This window comes from Amblyomma maculatum, chromosome 10 (assembly GCF_055883805.1).
Source record: "Amblyomma maculatum isolate TAMU_Amacu chromosome 10, ASM5588380v1, whole genome shotgun sequence".
Lineage (NCBI taxonomy): Eukaryota > Metazoa > Arthropoda > Arachnida > Ixodida > Ixodidae > Amblyomma > Amblyomma maculatum.
Genome location: NC_139353.1, coordinates 32,628,262 through 32,648,965, shown reverse-complemented (window position 1 = coordinate 32,648,965; position 20,704 = coordinate 32,628,262). Strand labels below are relative to the sequence as shown.

Here is a 20,704-nt window from a genome sequence, read left to right as displayed (position 1 = left end):
CCTACCCCACAAACAGCCGAGCCAATCCAGTTCAATAAGGCTGCACGCGGGCGTTTGACACCACAGCTCACAGATCGCTTTCACACTGGCCGCAGGCGGTGCGGTTATTCCTGCTTTTTGCCGTGTGTTACTCACACGCAGGCAGTGCTTCTAAATATTTTATTGAGTACCCACCTCCTGTGCGTATTGGTTCTCCTATTGCGGTAGCTGAGTCATGCGCTGGCGTGAGTTACATATTGCGTCTCGCCCTGCAGCGCGGCCTCTACGGTGGCCGCGCGCTGGCGAGACGCAAAAATCTGATCAGCTTTCGTACAACCAAAGGAACACAGATGCAGATTAACCGAAGGTGTAAGGAGGGAGAATCTGTGTGTGGCCTTCCTTTCTACAGGCACTTTTAAGAACGAATACGACTTATGTGCTGTTTGTTATGATGCTCGTAGTGAACTGTGAGGCTTCCTTTACGAACTTTATGTAGGAATCTCCAACGGCCTAGCAAATTTTGGCACCAGCTAGCACATTTTCCTATCACTACCCCTTTCTGCCCAAGCTAGAAGCAATACCAATGGCACATGCATAGTGATTAACATGCAGATTATGCAGACATGCAGATTTATACCTAGAGCATATTGAATGTCATTTCCAGCTATGATGCCCAAGTCACAAAGCGCCTGCCTTTGTCGAGTGGAAACTAGCAGGTGCACAAACCTGCTCTGTACAAGCTTTGAGGTGCCAGGAATGAACTCTGCCTGGCAACCAATTTATTCGGAAGCTCTTGCAGGAGTTGGGACACTAGATTCTGCATCCTCTTCGTAATGACTCACTAAATGTAGGTAAACAGACACAACTGCATAAAATTTGCCGATTTGCCGCCATATAGAGTATTATACATCTTTGCTTTCCAACACGCAAGGAAAAGAGATTTCATGCTTATGCCAAGCTTTAAATAAAAAAAAATTGTGCATTTTCACACCTTTGCGTTGTCCATATTAGTGGACATTTTATTTCGTTTTATTAGCAAACTTGTTTACATGAATTTGGGCGAGCACATTTATAACGAATATCAGATATAATAAAAACTCTTCGCGCTGCGTACTACTTCGTTACGAGGTTCGACTGTAATCCATAACTGAATGTCTACGCTTGTGTACACAGTCATTCTCAAAAGCCCTAGAAATTTATGAAATGAAACCTATGCTGCAGTGTTGTGAAACAACACCTAACTCCTTAGTTACAATAATCCACTTGAACTTCAAGGCACGCCTCGAACTTTGAATTTTATTATTATTAAATAATAAATTACCCACTAAAATGTTGCAATACTTCATGCCAAACTTTGCAGCCACCACTATGCTATTGAAATTGAAACTATGTGAGAGATGAAATTAGGTAGTAAAGTATTCATTTGGTACATGCACAATCGACATGGTGAGCCTCAAGTACAAATGTTGCACACCCTATCTAAGGTCACACATGCTGGCAAATTTCAACAGTGGCGTGCCAGTAACACTGACTGTTGCTAATGCCCATGTGCCTAGCTACAAAGGATTTCTTTTCTGTCACACACTTTTTTACCTTCAGTGGTAGTCTCATTCAAGGTGATGCTAAGAGACAGAAAAAAAAAAACCCAGAAAACAAACACACTCTCTGATGTGACCAAATGAACAAATACCTTTATTCAATCCCCGCAACAACTAACACTTCACTCACAACTCAACTAGCAACACATAATGCAATGCAATTCCAGACTGTTCACATGACCGGCTTCGGAACAGTGAAGTGGCTCGGGAATAATAACCGGCCATCACAAAATGCACAGTCCTAAATTTAGCATACAAGGCAGATGTCAGAGAAAAGAAAAGCACGGCAAAAAAAAAAAAAAAAAAAAAAAGAGCCAGGGCTTATGGCTGATATGTAAATTAAATAGAAACTCTACCGTTCAAAACTATTTTGCTTTCAAGGCAGCACTGAAAGCACACACACACAAAAAGAACAAGGCTGACAGCAACACCAAGGGCTAGTTCAAAAGTTGGTCCTTCCACTTTCACTTTTGCCCCAGTTAAGCATACCAGCTCTGTCGAGACGGCCCTGTCGTGAAACCCACCAACTAGAATACTGCTGGTTTTGGTCTGTTTGGATAAGTTGGCATTTGCTTCAAAACAAAATATTAAAAAAAAAAAAAAGAGCGGGGGAGAGAGAGAGAGAGAGTCTTAATACCAAAGAAAAAATACTTTGCCCAAAAGAGGCCCAAGAATTCGACTTCATGCAGAGTGAATAGCACAATGTACAATATGTCCAGCATTCCAGTGAGAGCAATGAATGTTCAAAGTGCCCAAAAAAAGAAAGGGAGAACCAACCTGACGGAAAAGGCGCAGCATCCAATTAAGAGTCATGCTTGCAGGCAACAAACAACAACAACCTGCCCTCAGGACTGTGGCTAAACAGTGCTTCGCGACAGCAATAAACCGCGGCAGTCATGCAAATAGTGGCACACGAGAGATAAGGAGCGTGCACGTTCCCCAGACAGTGGCAGGCAGGGCCTAGCGGAGAGCCAAGGCAAGCAAGGTGGTGGCAGCGGCATCAGTAGCAGAGGCGGTGGCAGCAGAAGAAAGCACGGGTGGTGGCGGCAGCGATGCTTTTGTTTTTAGGAGGGACTTTTTTTTTTTGCGCAAGGTGCCAGGAAAGAGAGTCAGCCCATCACCTACGAGGAAACAAGACAAGGCACCCGCTGTGACGAGACCGTCCGCCGTAGTGTGACATCCGGCCAGAAATGCAGCACAGCAGCGCACAAAGCAGCAATCTTCCACACCTTGCAGTCACCGGTGAGGGCAGGGTGGCAAAGGTAGCACGATGCGAGGAGACAAGCCTCCTCCAGAGCCTCCTTGGCAAGGACCGACTCTCCAGAGGTTCCAATGTTTGCCAATCGGACCACGTCTGGGTGCACGCATCGCTGCCGCCATCACTACGCCGCCTTTGCTGGGAGTGCCAGCTCTCACGTGCCAGGTCAGAGGAGGCAATGGGGGGCCCACATGAAGCTGGGAGAGCTTTTTTGGTGCTTGCCCCCATCGTGTTACCTTTGCCAACCTGTCGCTAATTGCCAGAAGAGTGCTCGTTACCACAGCGAATGTGCACCGGGCATTTGACAGCAAATCAGCCACTAGCACACAAGCTAACGAAAGCAGCTGCGAGCAATCGGTAACTTGACGGCTGAAGCAAAGTCGGGGCACTTAAGGAGGCATGAGGGGATCGGAGCAAACTTTTTAATTCTTTGACTTAGATGAAATTTGGCAGACTGGTTTGAAATAGCACCAAACAGAAAGCTATGAAGTTTCCCAATGATATCTTCAGTAGTTTTTATTTAATCACATTTTACATGCTGTGCACATGTTGCCTGCTCGTGGAAAGCTTAGCACTACTACGAAATTGGCTATGGGTCTGTAAATGGTTTTAATATTCAATAAGAAGTGTGGTCTAAATTAAGACACTTAATATTTTTTTGAATTTCCATGATCTTTAAAGGATGCAGTATGCACCATCTCCTAAAGTTTAGAATGCATCATGGCCTAATTACTTGTTAATAAAACAAACGAGAGCCTAGATGGTAAATCTGGAACTGTCGGGATACAGAGCATATGTCAGCAATTACAACAAAACAAACAGCATTCAAATCCGTGCATCCATTGCAGTGCTATGCTTTCCACGAGCAAAGTGATACACTCAAAACAAACTTTTGAGAAAACAAGCCTTTAAGTTCTAAACTAGCATGCACTGCCTGTGTACATTACTTTGCCTGTATATTTATTTGAAGCACTTAGAACTGGTTTTTGGCTGAAATATTTGAGTACAAGAGAGTGAGTGCTGTAGACGCCGAAAAGCTGACTTTTCTTTTGCAATTTTTGCGATCCGGTCCCCACATCCCCCCTTAAAAAACGTGGGAGCGTTCAAACAATCGACATCTTTAACACAAATAGGACGTCATTGTTGCTGGACTCACATTCGATGCGAGGTAATCACGTTCGAAATTCTCCAAGCACTCTGCAGCAAAGAATGAGTTTAAGTGCCTTCGTTGCCATCACCGAGCGTGTGGACCATTTTCATTGAGACGATGCTAAGTCTAGACCTTGTTAGGGATTCAGCGAAAGGAGGTTACCCACCACCACATGATGAAAATAAGATGGCCCCCCACCTGCGTTGAAGAATCACAGTAAGGGCAGGGTTTTTGCCCAATCTCTCCGCAACGCATTGCATGCTTAGTGACCCCACCTATGGCACTCGCGTTGTCACTCTTGCAGCTATATTGCAATGAAAGACCCCAGGTGGAGTTTATTTTTTTCTCCTGCTGCATGGTCAAGATATGACATGGCAACAGGAATTCGGCGCATTGCGACAATGTGACCACCTCAGGTTCGGCACTGTTGCAGCGCTGTCCTGCAGGCACTCCGGGGTGCGGCGCTTCTAAAGGAACCAACTGACATGACTGAAGACGCTTTCTCCCAACGGTACACATTCCAAAGAAGTAAGCGAAGGCTTATTCAGCAAGCAAAAAATAGTGTTTGTTTTGCGTTTGGAGCACGATGGCCTTAGTTGCTTATGCACCATTAAGGGGGGACGAGACCTAAAAATCGTGAAACAGTCGATTCTTGGAAGATTATATATTCCAGTAGTATGTCTTAATAACTACCCTTTCTGTATTTATCAATGCCCAACTCGGCGAAGAAATACTAGAAATTAATGATATAACAAGCAGCGGCAGCCGCGGAGCAGCGAGCAAGCGATGAAAATTCCCAAACTTCGTACGGGCGACATTCCTGTCCCGTCGAACTGAGCGCTGCCATCTTGGTCTTTTGTTTGTGAATCCTTGCGCTTTCTTTTGCCACCCTTGGCATCGGCGGCGCGGTCAAAGCATGGCTTGCTTCCGATTCGGAGCCTCGCAGCGGCATTAGTGTTTACCACGCTCGAACTCAAGTCAGCGATTGGGTAAGGCGCGTGCGCTCAATGAGAAGGCGGGAGATTGGGCGACTGCTATTGGATGCTGTGCCCACTACGCGTTGGTCTCCGCCGGCTGTCTCTCCACATCGTCTGCTCCGGCTCTTTGCTCCAGTTGTTGGCTGGCGTTGTGCTTCGTGCGTTCTGTTCGCCTTTCGCCATTTTTGCAATCGCCATATTTATGATCCCTCGTCGTGCCCTCTGAATGGTTTCATGCAACGAGTTAAAAGTTGCGTGGTCGCTCACGATGCCTAAAGATGCTACATGCGTTCAGTGCATGGAAGCGAAGGCCGCTCTCATGGAGAGGCGCACCGCCACCGACTGCATCAACACCTGTAGCGTTTTAGCATCTGTTACAGTATGCGGAACTTAGAAAACAAAGAAATTAAAATAAAAAAAAGCCCCTTGTCTTGCTCCGCGATACCTATCCAGAAATTATCACAATGAATTTCACAATTCCAACACATTCCACAAATTCTACAGGCCTGGACCCATGTGACCCACATGATATACTTCTCTAACTTGAGAACTAGTGTGCACAGCTTTATGAAAATTAATAGTTACTTAGCGTTAGTGTTCTCTCAACCTTCTAGTGCCGTTTTCTCGGAAACACTTTTTTGCCTAGTGTGGCTGCTTAGGACAGCCATGTCTCGGGAACCGATTATCAAATTTTTATGAGGTTTCTTTTATCCCATAACTGAATAAATTTCTGAGGGCAAGACAATTTCATTTCTTCAAGGATATTTTGTTTGGAATTAATGACAATTAAAATTTGGTTAATGTAGGTCTGATTATTAACACTAATTTTGGGGCCGCGCTAAAATTTTCCAGCGAGAAAATTTGGAAAAGGGGAATTATCTAGCCCTGGGGTAACTATACAGGAATGACCATAACTTTCACAGTGCCAGCGCGTTTTGCAAATTCTCCAGGCCTGCCCCAAGGGACCTATGTAAACCATCTTGATATACTCTAACTTGAGAGCCAATGGGCCCAGCTCAATGAAACTTGGTAGTTCTTCAAATGTTTGCACTATGAGCCTACCCTGAAAATGTGATTCAGATATCTCAAGAAATAAAAAAGTTGGTGTTCAAGGGTAGCCTCCCCCAACACAAAATAAGACCAAAGTGTTTGGGTCTGAAAAACAAGCTGGCTAGCCTCTTTTTTCTTGCATACAGAGCCCTTACTTCATTAATACTACTGTCACACAGGCATGGCTGAACTCCTTTTAACTCCCTTCAACCAAGGTAGTCTTTTATCTCAATGGAGATACGCACCGTGTCACACGGCAGTCCTTTAGGAAAGGAAGTTTAAGGAAGTTCCTAGCGTAGGGAGTTCCAATCATCTCCCTCGAGCAGGTAACGGGAGTACCCTGGTTCCCCGTGAGCTTTAGTGCAGGTTTTAAAAGAAGCACTTATGCATTAATTTTGCGTTTGTAACTAATTTTAATACTGTAGCACAACATAGAGCATGGAAAAAAGGAAATGCGCTAATATCCAAGCATACACGCAAGAATTTTGCAAGCACATTGTGGCCTGCAGAAAGGACAAACCCACTATGGTAGTAAAAGTAACAGCGCATTTCTTTCATATGAATGAAGGCACATTTATATTTTAAATTCAATTCAAACTGTTGAAAAGAAAGCAGCTAAAAATTACTTGACATGTTTCTAACTTGATTATTTTATATGCATAAACAAAACGAATAGTGCCTAATGGGACCCTGTCGGCGTCTTTGAGGAGCTCGTTCTTAGCCGTGTGACATGGCGACAACTCCTTTGGGACTGAACTCCCTGCGTGATCCTTTATGGAAAAGAAGTTCGAGGGAGTTGGGACTTGCCCGTGTGACAGAAGTATAAGACAATTTCAGTATTTGCACACCCCTACCAGAAAAGCAAGCAGGAAGGTTTCAGTTGTTACCAGGCACTGGTAAAATGCTTGGCTCCAGGGCAATGAGGCTTTGCATTAGGCCGGAGACAAGCGCCACAACTAAAACCATGCCTCCACTTTTGCTATCTTTCTAGCAGTGGTCCCAGGCAAGAGAAGACAGTCGTGTGCTCTGCAGCTCCATGAAGTCCTACAAAAGACTAGTGGTAGCCCCTCGTGGTAATGCAAGCTCACTTCACAAGGCCACTACCTACACTTTTGACATTAAGTGCCCCTTTGGGCGGGGAAACCCCACAACAAAGGACAAGGGCTTCACTTCACGGCCTGAAATAGAGAGAAAAAACAGGACATGCCCCGCTTACCTGCAGCTGGTTGTCGTTGGCGGTGGTGTGCTCCAGGAAGGGCAGGTCGGCGCCCGAGTTCTTGCCGAGGCCTATGGCGTCGAGGAAGGCATCGCTGTTGACCTCGTCCGAGCGGCACCGCTTGTTGCCTCCTTCCTCCTCACTAGCATCCTCTCCGCCCGAGCCCCCACTGCAGCTGCCGGCATTCTGGTAGGGGCCACCTGTGGGGCCACCCCCCGACACGGCATTGTCCATGCCACACTCAAGGTCCAGTTTGCGCTTGTGCAGGGACGCCGTGGTATTGCCGACAGTCTGCGGTGAGGCAGAGACGAGCAGCTGAAAACGAGGTCACGAGCACCACTTTCATCTCCTCTCATGGGGAAACCCGAGCCATGGCCCCTCGACTAAATTGATCAGACTTCTCCCGATTGTAATATGCCAGTGTACTGGTAACTTGAGCACCAAGCTGGCATCCGGACACACCAACGCACCTTAGACATCTGGAGTCCAAGAACGCAGTTAAACCAAAATATACTGATATTGGAAAAAGTGCGACTTCCATAAAAGCAATATTTTACATTACAGTCAAAACTCGATTTAACGAAACCCGATTTAACGAAAATCTCGATTTAACGAAGGTATCCTAATTCCCCCTCAGACGCCCATAGGGTTCAATGCTTTGACTAACCCGAAATAACGAAACCGATTCCGTGATCTGTCCCGATTTAACGAACCTTTTTTCGAGAAATAAGGGTGAAAAAGTGTTAATTTTTGGTCTATTTTGTAGACAGCACCCCAAAATTTACAAAGTTCACCGACTTTGGCAGAAAATAAATTTGTAGTCCCCTCGGGCCTTTCTTGTCGAGTAAGAATTTTTGTTGTTTCTTTTCGTACGCGCTAGCGGCGCCGGTCGTGGTGTTGGCGCTACCCACTCGAAAGTAGCGCGGGGGGTCGACGATGACCACACGGACCCCCAAAGATTGCGCTAGTTGTATGATTACCAACTTTGGCGCCAATTTGTCATTAGCTGTGTGGCTTGCCGTCCCGCCGGCGGTATTTAGGGAAGATTGTTGCGCTGCTAGCCGAACCGTCCTTTGGGTCGGTGCTACCGGCGTGAATTCGTCACGCGCAAGTGCGACGAAAAGTGAAAATGGTACGTGCTAACCGATACGACCGCGATAAGCTGGTACGGTTTATGCGGATGCAAAATGCATTATGTTCAATGGGTGCTCAGTCGCGGACTTGACTTTAACACTTTTAAAACTAAAGTACTGTTTAAGCGGGTACGTTTTAACGAGGTTTTACTGTAATCGAATGTACTGAATTATGTGCCCAAGAAATGCCTCATTCAATTAAACGAAGTTCTCGATTTAACGAAATAATTCACGGCTCCCCTCAACTTCGTTAAATCGAGTTTTAACTGTACATGTAATTTAAGCGTGCAGGCTCGAAAAGGCAATGCAAAACAGCAACAAATATTAACAAACGTAAAAACGAAATCACTTGAAAAATGTTCAACTGCCCCAATCACCTAAAGCTGGCAACACGGAGAAACATTTTGCTCGATCGAAGCAGGACCCAGAGGGACCATGAGAGAGGAGTGTACACACCCCCCCCCCCCCCCCCCCCCATCGTTGGAGCTAGACCAGCCATAGAGGCACATGCTTTAATGCACGTTTTCGCTTTATACACCCTATATACATGGCAACGCGAAAGAACACCTCACCTCGCACTGCTGGAGGCAACTGTGCAGCAAAGACTGGTGTAAAAAGATTGTTCGGGGTCTTCAATGTGCCATCATTTTGTACAACTTTCGGACATGAATGCAGTAATACTTCATGTGATGGTAATTAAGTTGCATCTGTCAGATTTAAAGTAACTTAGCACTAGCAGAAAGGCAGATAGCGTAATACCCGTGCTACACCTGCAGTTTCAACTGCCGTTCAGTGACAGTTCAGCTTTTCAACTAACCAGCTGAAAGGCAGTCGACAGCAGTTACACGGAACATATCGCGAAACTCAGTTATAAAAAAAGTATGAAATAAATTTTCCATTATAAAAAACTTTGGACTAGTAATATAACAAATGGTTCACAGGAAGGGAAAGGTGCTTGTCACACTTGTTTCTGCGGACACCTGAATCACGCTGTAAGGGAAGGGAGGAAGGTGGGAGTGCCACCTGGGGATCTTTAAGGGGGGATGCGGGGTTCAGATCGCGAAAATCGCAAAAAAAAAATAGATTTTCGGAAACCACCCCCGCCAGGGTGGTGCAGTGGTAAGACGCCTGACTACTGTGCAGGAGTTCCCGGGTTCAAACCCGACCACGGCTGCTGCGTTTCGATGGAGTTGCGAAATGAAGTGGTGTCCATGTGCTGTGGGATGTCAGCGCACGTTAAAGATCTCCAGGTGGTCGAAATTACTACGTAGCCCTCCAGCATGGCTCCCCTTTCTCTCTTTCCACTTTCACTCCCACCTTCCTCCCTTTCCTTATGGTGCAGTTCAGGTGTCCACAGAGCAAGTGTGACAGATACTGCGCCTTTCCCTTCCTATGAACCAGCCAGCCAGCCATTCGGTATCTCAACACCTAATCTACGTTGTATTGAAATGGTTTGGCTGAAAACGCATTAAAAGTGGCCCCCAAGAAAATAATTTGTCGGTGCACAGGGCGAGAAAACGTCTTTAAATCGCGCAAAATCACCGCAGTTCGCAGAGCCATATCTCGTCTTTCCCGCTACCGAGCGCCGCCATCGTGGGATCGTTGAAAAAGCTCTCGCCGTTCCGTTTCTGAATTCTTCGGTCGTCGCCATCTTGTAACAATCGCACAAACACAAAAGAAGTGCGGGTCTGGGCCACACGGGCCCAACGATGAAAGCGCGCCTCCGCCGTGTTGAAAGGCGTCTACCCATTGGCTGCTGCTACGGCACCGGGCAGGCTGGCAACCGCAGCGGGGCGCTGTCACGTTGGTGTCTGCTTCACAAACCATGTCGGCTTTTTATTTGGCACGTGAATTCGGACTTTTTGCTACTTCCATGATACGGATGGATTGTTGCTCGTTTGAAAAGAAATCTTCGACGAAGCACGCCTTCGTAAAACGGAAGCGCAAGCCTCCTACGGCGAGAAAAAGACGGCGGCCAGCATGAGAAGCGGAGCACCCAAATGAACATGCGAACAATGTTCCGTGCTATCTTGCACCGTGTGACAGCAACAGCGAAACCAGTAATCGCCTTGTACCATCAACGCCGATAACCCAGTCGACGAAAGACGCACCAGCGGAAGCTCTCGCACGGCCGCGCAAACCAGTAGCTAAGATCGCGTCAGTGCAGGCGACGCTGGTTGAAGGTCACCATCGCCGGCAGAGACGCATCGTGCGATATGGACATGCAGCCTGCGAATGAGCCCCAGCTGTCGGCGAGCTACAATGTGATGACCGAAAATTCACCGGACAAATCGTCGGCCGACTGTCGCACCAATCAGGCACGCCACGAGCCGCGTTTTGTATCGGTGATGACGGCAGCGGCGTTCGCGACCCCCTTCGCGCAGTGTCCGCAACTGAACGGAAGTTGAGTTTGATGGACCAGCAAGGCGAAAAACAAATTTTGGCTTCTTGTGACAGCGAGTTTATTCTTGTGCAGGTTCCCGCGGTGCACTCTTTGCTTGCTAAAACTTTGTGCCGAAGCAGTTATGAGGTACAATTCGGGTAGCCAAAGAGCCTACTCAGAAATGTGTGCTACCTTGGGTGTGCGCCCTGGTGCCCTTGCCATCCATAGGGCTTAAAAAAAGGTTCAAGAGCGTTTGGAGAGGGCATCCAAATTGCACCAAACAAAGAGGCAGAGGTACAAGAAGATGCCTGACAGCAGTTATGCGAAATATTACAGCCCTGGTGCTTTCTAATAAATCTGCAGTGCTTGCAAAAGTTCTCGGGCTGTTTTTTCGATTGTACTTTTTTTGTCGATCATCTCGCTCGTGGAAAGCATAGCACAACAATGCATGAACCGATTTTGATCCAGTTTGTTTTGCTGCAATCCACAAACTCTGCTGCACGCAAAGACAGTCTTGAAATGTTTTTTTCTTTCCATTTTTTTATAATTTCACAATAAGTGCATGGCTCTATGGAGTGATGCACAGTCATGTGCACGTCATGCTTAGTAAAAAATTATTAGCGCATAAAAATAAAAATCTAACACTGTCTTGCTGTAGATTAGACATTTGGGCAAGCATGGAAAGTATTCCTGGCTCCCTACCATGTTTTGTTATGCCAGGCTTTCCACAAGCAGCGAACATATAAATTATTATAAAACAAAAACTAATTAGGATATCATTATTAAACTTTATATTTTTCGTTCTATTGCAATCTAGTGTGTGTACCGAATTTCAGCCCATTCTGTGGAGAAACAAGTTAGTTCTGATCCCCTCATCCCCCCTTAACGTGCGCAGATATCACGCAGCACACGGACGCCTCTTCATTATGCCTCCATCAAAACGCAGCCGCCGCCGATCAGGATCGAACCCGGGTACTCCAGCACAGTAGTCGGGCATTCTACCACTGCACCATTGCAGCTCAATTGCACATTTTGCACGCGTTTTCTCTTCAGAGTACGCCACAACTGAACTCGACACAGAGCCAAGTCAATCCATTTGAGGCACGCCTTGCTTCGCTGCTAAATCAATTTTGCGAAGTTGAGTAGAAAGTTCCAGGCTGACTTGCGGTAGCTAAAGTCCCTCAATAAACTAAAAGTAGCGCCAACTTGTGAAGATTGCCGCCCGCCTCCTCTCCGGCGCTCAACCCTCCCAATGGGCGAGTGCAGTCACGCGTTTGCACGTGCTTTTTTTCTCCTTACCACCGGTGCAAAACGATGCGGCACGCGCGTGGCGGGGGTCCACCACGCGCTCCGATCGAGGTGGCCGTGACCGGCGCTTGCTCCTGAGAGCGCGCTTTACCCTTGCACCGCGTAGATGGCGCAACGGTCGAAATGCGAGAGGAGTGGCGGCGCCGGAGGAGGAGAGAGTAGGCGCTACTTTTAGTTTATTGAGGGGCTTTAGCGGTAGCTAGGGCAACAACCTTCTCAGTCAATTGGGAACACATAGCGGTTGAAAATGCCGCCGATCTGACCAATGCGGCGCATCTATTGACAACCACCTTGTCAGATGACTGGTTCAACTGCGACCGTCGACCTCAGCTGAACTGAACTGCCTCCAAAGTGCCTGTGTAACAAGGGTGTAACACTAGCAAGCCACCACAACACTCATTACATGGCACTTGAGTCTCAAACAGAGTGCAGGATGGTGAAGAGAAGTGCACTCACCATGATGGCTGGGCCAGAGCAGGAGTCGTCGCTAGTGAGCACCGACTCGTTGGTGGAGCCACTCATCAACCCGTCGCCAACCAGGCCAAGAAGCGCCGAGTCAGACCTGCTCGAGGACAGCACCTTCTTCCCTGCCATGGGTGTTGCACCAGGGCTGTGCTGGGGTGTGGAGTTTGGGGTCGCATTCTGCAAACAAGGGGCGGTGCTCAACTACTACATTCAGAGTGCACATCATCCAACAAAGTGTGGCAAGCCACTAACGCCTGCAAGTGCCCAGAGGAGGTGACCAGAGGGAAGGCAACTCACCACCTTGTTCCCCTTCTTCTTGGACCGGTTGAGCACTGACTGTGGTAGGTACTTCACCAGCTCTCTCCTGCAAGGGCACAAGGATGGCACACAAGTGTGAACCACTTGCAGCAGAACCAAGCCTCCATGATCAAACACAATGCTTCCACAAATGTTACACAAGCTATGACAAAGCCTGACTAAACATGCCATCAGATCCAAATTTGGTCCTGATAATTTGAAGATTTTTAACAGCTAAAACACAGTTGGGCCAAAGAGCACTAACTTGCTAACGGTCTGCACAGACAACTCCGTGGTTTACCCAGGAGTACAGTAAACGCGTTTGTACATTTCCAATGGTTTTCCTATTGGCCTCAAGATCAAGCAGAGTCGCCACCTCTCGGCGAACCCTACTCAGCGTGGATGCGTGTTCACGTCATGCGCCAGCCAGCTGTTATTTTTGTGATTTTTGTTTGTTTCGCAATTCCGTTGTGCTTTTGTCTATCTATCTGCCTCTTGCAAAAGAAATGTGAACAGGCTATCACCCCACGGGTGGTTGTGTGCCTTATTACAGATTTCTAAAATATTGAGACACTTTACAGTCAATCGCTAATGCACTGCAGAACGCACGTTTTCTTCGTCAACAAACCCACCGTAAACGTTAAAAGCAGACCTACACTGCGTGCGTTTCTGCGAGCGCAGCAGGCTGTCGATCCTCGCTATCGGAGCGATAGCAGCGCCAGCTCGATCTTGCGAATACATCCTACGCAAGAGTTTCAGTAGATCGAACTTCGGAATTGCGAAAATTCAGACTCATTTTTGCAATCACTTCAATGAATTTTTACACTGGTAGCTCTGGCATAGCAGATGCTCATCCTGTGCAAAACTGCTCTCCCAGCGGTGGCAGTACAATATTGGTCACTGGTAGTAACAGCGCCGCTGAAGGAAAGTGCTGGATCAGGAAACAAAACCGAACCATACAGTGTTTTCTCCTTTTGAAGCGAAAAGCTTCACTACGAGGGTCACAGCCAAGGCCAGCTGCGCAGCCCCCTAGCCAATATATATATATATATATATATATATATATATATATAGGGGTTCAACTGTATATATATATATATATATATATATATATATATATATACAGTTGAACCCCTTTATAACGAAAGCCTTCAAGAACGAAATTCTCGCGACAACGAAAAATTCTGGCGCCCCCGGCGAACTCCCATAGGGTTCAATGCATTTGTCCCCTCTCAACAGCGAAGGGTTTTTAAAAAGCAGTCCCGCATTAACGAAAGTTTGAGGTAGTGATCTGCAACATTTTTTCGGCACATCAGCCAGTCGGGAACATAGAATGGGCGAAACTGCAGCAGCACACTCATCCGACAAGTCGAGCCCGTTCATTTCACCTGCCAACAAGCACCGGCGCAGCCATTTTTGTTTACTTTCGGTTGGTTCGGTAATGATGATGATAGCAAAGCATATTTTTTTTTTTTTTTTTTTTGCCCGCTGAAAGCGGCTTTTTGCTAGCATGTCTGTTGGCCACTACGCATGTATGTGACGTTTCACGCCACGTGACGACACCGCCGGCCAACCGGGGAAGAGCAAGGAACCTCCTTTTTTTTCTTTTCGCTAGTGCGCCGACCACGCGACCACGCTATCTCGCCGATCTCGCCATCCGCCTTGTGCCGCTCGCGACTTGCCTGTGTACAGTGTTTTTTGTTGTTTTTTTTTTTACTGTCGGAAACATGCCGCCTCCTGTAAAGAAGCGCAAGTTTTTGACGCTGCAGGAAAAGGCTGCAATTATCGCCGAAGCTGAAAAAGGCAGGAAGAAGACTGATATTGCGGAGGAGTTCGGTATCCCGTGCAGCTCGCTTTCTACGATTCTGAAATCAAGGAATGGCATCATGGCGGCACTCCAGAACGGCGCGCACGCTCAGAACAAGACTTTGGCAGCGCCGGTCTACGAAGACGTGGACAAAGCCGTATTTCAGTGGTTCCTGGACAAGAGAGCGAACAGGGTGCCTTTGTCCGGAAGCCTCCTGCAGCAAAAGGCGATTGACTACGCGTGCATTCTGGGGCACGACAACTTTAAGGTGAGTGCCGGATGGCTAAGTCGATTTAAAGCACGGCACTGCATCGTCGCCAAAGTGTTGTCGGGGGAGTGTGCGAGCGTAGACGCTGAAGCAGCATCTTCCTGGATGGAGAAAAGTTACGAAGGCATAATGGACGAGTACGAGCCCTCCGAAATTTATAATGCGGACGAAACGGGCTTCTTCTATGAAATGTTGCCTTCAAAAACGCTAGACCTGAAAGGAAAAAAATGCCATGGCGGCAAGCTGAGCAAAAGCGGGTCACCATTCTTTTATGCTCAAACATGGATGGATCTGACAAGCGTCCCCTCCTCGTGATCGGCCGGAGCAAGACTCCACGGTGTTTTAAACGTAACCGAAAGCTTCCGGTCCAGTACACTGCAAACCAAAAAGCGTGGATGACGCGCGCAATGTTCACAAGCTGGCTGGAAGCCTTTGATACGGACATGCGAAAGCAGGGCAGATCTGTCTGCCTTTTTTTGGACAACTGCAGTGCGCACCACATTGAAGACGTTGCCCTGACGAGCATCCGCTTGATTTTTTTCCCCGCGAACTGCACATCCGTTATCCAGCCTCTTGATCAGGGGGTTATCAAAAGTGTGAAGTCTGCGTACCGAAGAAGGCTCATACAGCAGATGTTGCTAAACATCGAAATGAAGCGACCGACGGAAATTGACCTCTTCATGGCGCTGAAGATGCTTGCCGGCGCGTGGATTGCTACTTCGGCCACGCTTGTCCAGAACTGCTTCAGGCACGCCGGTTTCGCAGCTGGTCAGCACGCCTTGGCAGAACCGGAAGCTGCAAGCGGTGACGATCTGCAGCCACTAACCGAAGCATGGAACGCGCTTCGCAGTTTAGATACAATGGTGCCAGAGGCTGTTGAACTGGAGGACTTTTTGTGTGCAGACGCCGACTTGATCGTGCACGGGGAATTCAGCGACGACGCTATTGCCGCGAAACCTTCAAAACAGTATTTGTTGTTTTTTAACAGCCGCCGGCATACAGGCTTATCACTCTGATTCTGGACCGCGTATCAGTTCCGTAATCTTTGTTACTGCTCGATGTCACGAGTCACACCTTTATCAGTTTTGTTGTAGCGCAAGACGCACCGAGATCTGTCTCGAAGGTTCCAGCCGCTCGCTTGTCTTTCCACAATGTTCCAGCCCATGCTGATAACTGTTTGCGACGTTATCTAGATTCTTCTGTGCAGCCTTTAAATTGAGCGTTGCCGAGTGTGACGAGCATTCTTTGTTCGACGATCGACGAGCACGTTTGTTTCTTTCGCCGCCGCCGACTTGCTTAGTTCTTTTGCGGGCGCAAGTCAGCCCAAATAAAGAGTTTCTTTAGTGCAGTCATCGACCCCTTCATCTGTGTCGTCGACCTCGTCACCACTACGTGACATCTGGTGGAGGTGCTGCCTTTGATCCTTCGAGCGAAGACCCAAGCCGTGTTCCTGCCGCCCTGGAAGACCAGCCTACAGGTCACCGAGCCAGCCGCCGACTTCAAGGCCTACAACCCGAACACGGTCTGCTGCCTGACCCCATTCGATCTCGGAAGACATCGACGCTGACAATGGCCTAGCCTACAGCACCGGTTGTTTTCGTCCAACCCCGTGAGCCCCCCTGCTTCCATGGACTACCGGATGAAGATGCGGGAGATTGGATGGGCCTTTTCGACCGTGTGGCAGATTTCAACGGCTGGAACGATGCCGCGAAACTTAGGCAAGTTTACTTTTTTCTGCAAGGACATGCCCGAGTTTGGTTCGAAAATCATGAGGCAACTATGAATGATTGGGAGACTTTCAAGGAAGCGTTTCTTACTACCTTTTCAAGCGTCGTCCGAAAGGAAAGAGCCAAGGCCCTCCTTCAGTCAAGACTTCAACTTACTGACGAGCCTGTCCTGGCATACGTTGAGGAGATGAAGCGCCTCTTTCGCCGCGCCGACCCTAACATGACCGAAGGAGAGAGGGTCAAATTTTTAATGCGAGGCGTCAAAGAATCGCTTTTTGCAAGCCTTGTCCGAAATCCGCCAAAAACCGTGGCGGAATTTGAAACGGAGGCGTCTACTATCGAGAAGACGTTGGCCACCCGGATGCGCCACTACGAGCGGCCGCTTCAGCCGGACTGCTCAAACCACTACCCCAACGCATCCACAAGCGGAGAGAACCTTCGGGACCTCATCCGGGAGATCGTGCAAGAGGAGCTCCGCCGACTGATGCCATCATCGCAACAACCGCAGGTGGCGACGCTCGCGGACGTCATCCGTGAAGAAGTCCAGCAGGCGCTGGGCGTTCCTCAAGCGACGGCTGCGACTGTCCCAGCACACGAGGCAACAGCGATGAACTACGCTGGTGCATTACGTCGCCCTCCACCCCAACGTGATGACTTTCAAAGCCCTCGCCGCAACCGTCCTGTTCCCGAAAACCGCCCCTTGGCCCCCGCCCGCCAAGCCTACCAACGACCCCCAAGCCCCAGAAAGTGCGACGCCTGGAGGACAGCAAACAACCGACCGCTCTGCTTCCATTGTGGTGAGGCAGGACACATCCTCCGTCACTGCCCGTACAGGCGGATCGGCCTCCGTGGTTTCGCTGTCGACGCCCCACGACCCCGTCCTGGCGAGCGACCACAGGAAATCAACGACTTCCTCACAGCGGAGAGCACTCGTCGCCAAGGCGTCTATCACGATCCCCATCACCGTACAATGCCCGATTTGCATCGCCGGGCCGCGGTTACGTGCAAGGACGGTCTCCTAGTCCCCGTAGGGGAAACTAAAGGCAGCAACCTTTGGAGGTGAGGTTGCTCAACGGCGAAAAGACGAAGATCCTCCGCCGCCGACGACCACTAACGACGACGCAGCTATTTCACCGCCGCTCCACACGACCTACCTGCAGCGTGCAGAGGAAGCCTGACGACTCGCACGGCTGCGTATTAAAGACCAACAGCGCACCGACAGCCGACGATACAATTTACGACGACGCCACGCAGAGTACAATCCAGGAGACCAAGTGTGGGTTTGGACACCAATTCGCCGTCGCGGATTAAGTGAAAAGTTGTTGCGTCGATACTTTGGGCCATACAAAATCCTTCGCCGCGTCGGACCACTGGACTATGAAGTCATTCCCGACGGAACATCAGCATCACAACGGCGACGCGCACGCCCAGAAATTGTACATGTTGTACGACTGAAGCCATATTACGCGCAATAAAGAATCTGTGGTGTTTAAACTTTGCAGTGTTTATGTTTAAGTTCCTTTGTTTTGAACATCGAGACGATGTTTTTTTAAGGGGGGAGTAATGCCGCGAAACCTTCAAAACAGTATTTGTTGTTTTTTAACAGCCGCCGGCATACAGGCTCATCACTCTGATTCTGGACCGCGTATCAGTTCCGTAATCTTTGTTTGTTACTGCTCGATGTCGCGAGTCACACCTTTATCAGTTTTGTTGTAGCGCAAGACGCACCGAGATCTGTCTCGAAGGTTCCGGCCGCTCGCTTGTCTTTCCACAATGTTCCAGCCCATGCTGATAGCTGTTTGCGACGTTATCTAGATTCTTCTGTGCAGCCTTTAAATTGAGCGTTGCCGAGTGTGACGAGCATTCTTTGTTCGACGATCGACGAGCACGTTTGTTTCTTTCGCCGCCGCCGAGTTGCTTAGTTCTTTTGCGGGCGCAAGTCAGCCCAAATAAAGAGTTTCTTTAGTACAATCATCGACCCCTTCATCTGTGTCGTCGACCTCGTCACCACTACGTGACACTATTATCGACAGTGTGCGCAAAGGAAATGAGGCGAGTGACGACGAAGATAGCGAAAACCAAGCACAAGGTAAGCAAGTAAGCTCGCGTGATGTGCTTGATGCATTCGATGTGATCCGGACTTTTCTCGGCAACCACGACGACGACGACGAAGCTATGCATAGCTTATCAGGCTGCGAAGCCAGAGTCGTCAAGCTCCTGCACAGCAATGTCAAGCAGAGCAAAATAAGCGACTTTTTTAATTAAATCTTGGTTCTGGAAGGTAATGGGTGTGCTTATTTGTCCATTTTCGCGACAATGAAAAGGTTTTCCTTCCCCGGCGGTTTCGTTATTGCGGGGTTCGACTGTATATATATATATCCGGAAATCGAACCTCCATCCCTTGGATCCCCAGCTGAGCGCTTTACTGCTGTGCCACGGCCCGGGTCGTGAAACGCTCTTCATAATTCCGCCTTGTTTACCGTGAGGATAGCGGGATTCCGCAAGTGACAGATACTGCGATTGGGGCGCAATTTGAAAGTACCAAAGACTAAAATAGGTAAGTCACTCAATTAGGGTGACGTCAAGGATGTGACGTCCCCCATCTGCCGCCTGCTATGAGGACCAAGCAGGAACGAGTGTGCTCCAATGCCACCGAGCGGCGCTTTGTTCCTTCCGCGAGAGACAGATGCTGCGCCTTTCCATTTCTGTGAACGAATTATAGAACGCCGGTGAATTTAGACGCGCTCGACATGGAAGCCAAGGAGAGTTTAGCTGCAGGCGAACGGCAAAGAAAACTGGAGAAATTAACTTCTGATCCCCAGGTAGCCACTGCTTTTCGATACGTATATTCAGGCATAGCAGAGCTAAGCCATATTTCTATTTTTTTTTTCATCGGGTCTGTTCCCCACCTTAGCTTCGGGTAAAAACAGCATAACACCGGTTCGTTTGCTTACGTTTGTAACGAGTGCCATGAAACAAGCTGTTCTCTACATCAGACAATGCCAAAATCAGGAGTGGTAGCAATGACGTTGTCAACAATAGAAGATCGCAAGACAAACTTCGAACAATGCCACCAGGAAACGACCCTGCACAGAATATATCAAGGAAGCGGACGATGCCGTTGTGGTATGGCTTCGCGACCTGCAGTCCCAAAACATTCCTACCCAACGATACAGGCCAAAGTCAACGAATGTGCTTTTCGTCTGGACATTCAGAGCTGCGAAGCAAGCAGTAGATGGCTGACCCGATTTCGGGACAGGCGCGGGATTGTGTGGAAAAAGATTTGCGGCAAAAGCAAGGATGCCGACCGGGAAGCGGCGAGAACCTGGAGAGATAAAAAAACTATGGGACGTCATTAATAGATCGACAATTAAACGGGCATGTTTTACAAGACTTTCCAAACAAGACAATGGCGTCCCAGGATGACAGCTGCAAGTAAAAGTTCAAAGTTCTCAAGCAGTTAGTGGTAGGAAAGTAGGTGCAACCATGTTTTAAAGGTGCCTCTTCCCTGCCATGCACCTATAAAAGAAACGCAAATGTTTGGATAACCAGGAATCTCTTTTTATCGAATGGCTGTTGGGTGTGAACGAGGAAATAAAGTGAAAAACATTCTTCTAAAATTGGGCAATTCTCAACACACCTCGTGGAGCTCCATCTAAGCAATGTTCGCGCTGCGTATCTCCCGCCAGACTGCATCGCTGTGCTTCAATCACTTAACATGGGCATTATTCAAAAGTTGAAGATGAAGTGTCGATGGCAGTGTGTTCAGGGGGTTTTAATCAACATAAGGGATAGCAACAATGTTCCAATCAATATCAGACAGGCAGCCGAGATGGTGTCAGACTGACTCTTGATGAACAGTAATACCATCCACAATTTGAAACTGCTGGCTCAAGTCCAGTCTTTCATGCAGAGATGGTTTGGTTTGGCTTGTGAGGTTTAATGTCCGAAAGTGACCCCAATAATTTGTCGTGATTTTAGATAAAAAATAGAATACTAAAAGAGGATGACGTGAAAACGGCGCAAGTGCCGCGATCGGACCGACGTGGCTAAATTCGCGAGGGGGTATTGGGTGCAGTTAGGAGCTG

The 20,704-nt window shown here is 48.2% G+C and overlaps 1 protein-coding gene across 5 annotated transcripts in view; it reads right to left on the bottom strand.

Annotated features, from left to right (window-relative positions):
* Positions 1–20,704, bottom strand: part of hrg (poly(A) polymerase hiiragi) — a 57,029-nt gene that overhangs the window by 13,231 nt on the left and 23,094 nt on the right. For 3 of the 5 annotated variants that reach the window (XM_084582422.1, XM_084582421.1, XM_084582423.1), the window contains exons 10-12: positions 12,815–12,881; positions 12,509–12,694; positions 7,229–7,543 (exon numbers count right to left, since the gene is read on the bottom strand). In XM_084582422.1, the coding sequence (XP_084438548.1) occupies positions 7,229–7,543; positions 12,509–12,694; positions 12,815–12,881 (568 nt within the window). Of the gene's footprint in view, positions 1–2,154; positions 2,699–7,228; positions 7,544–12,508; positions 12,695–12,814; positions 12,882–20,704 lie in introns of those variants that run through there. The other 2 variants (XM_084582426.1, XM_084582424.1) reach the window with 2 other exon arrangements.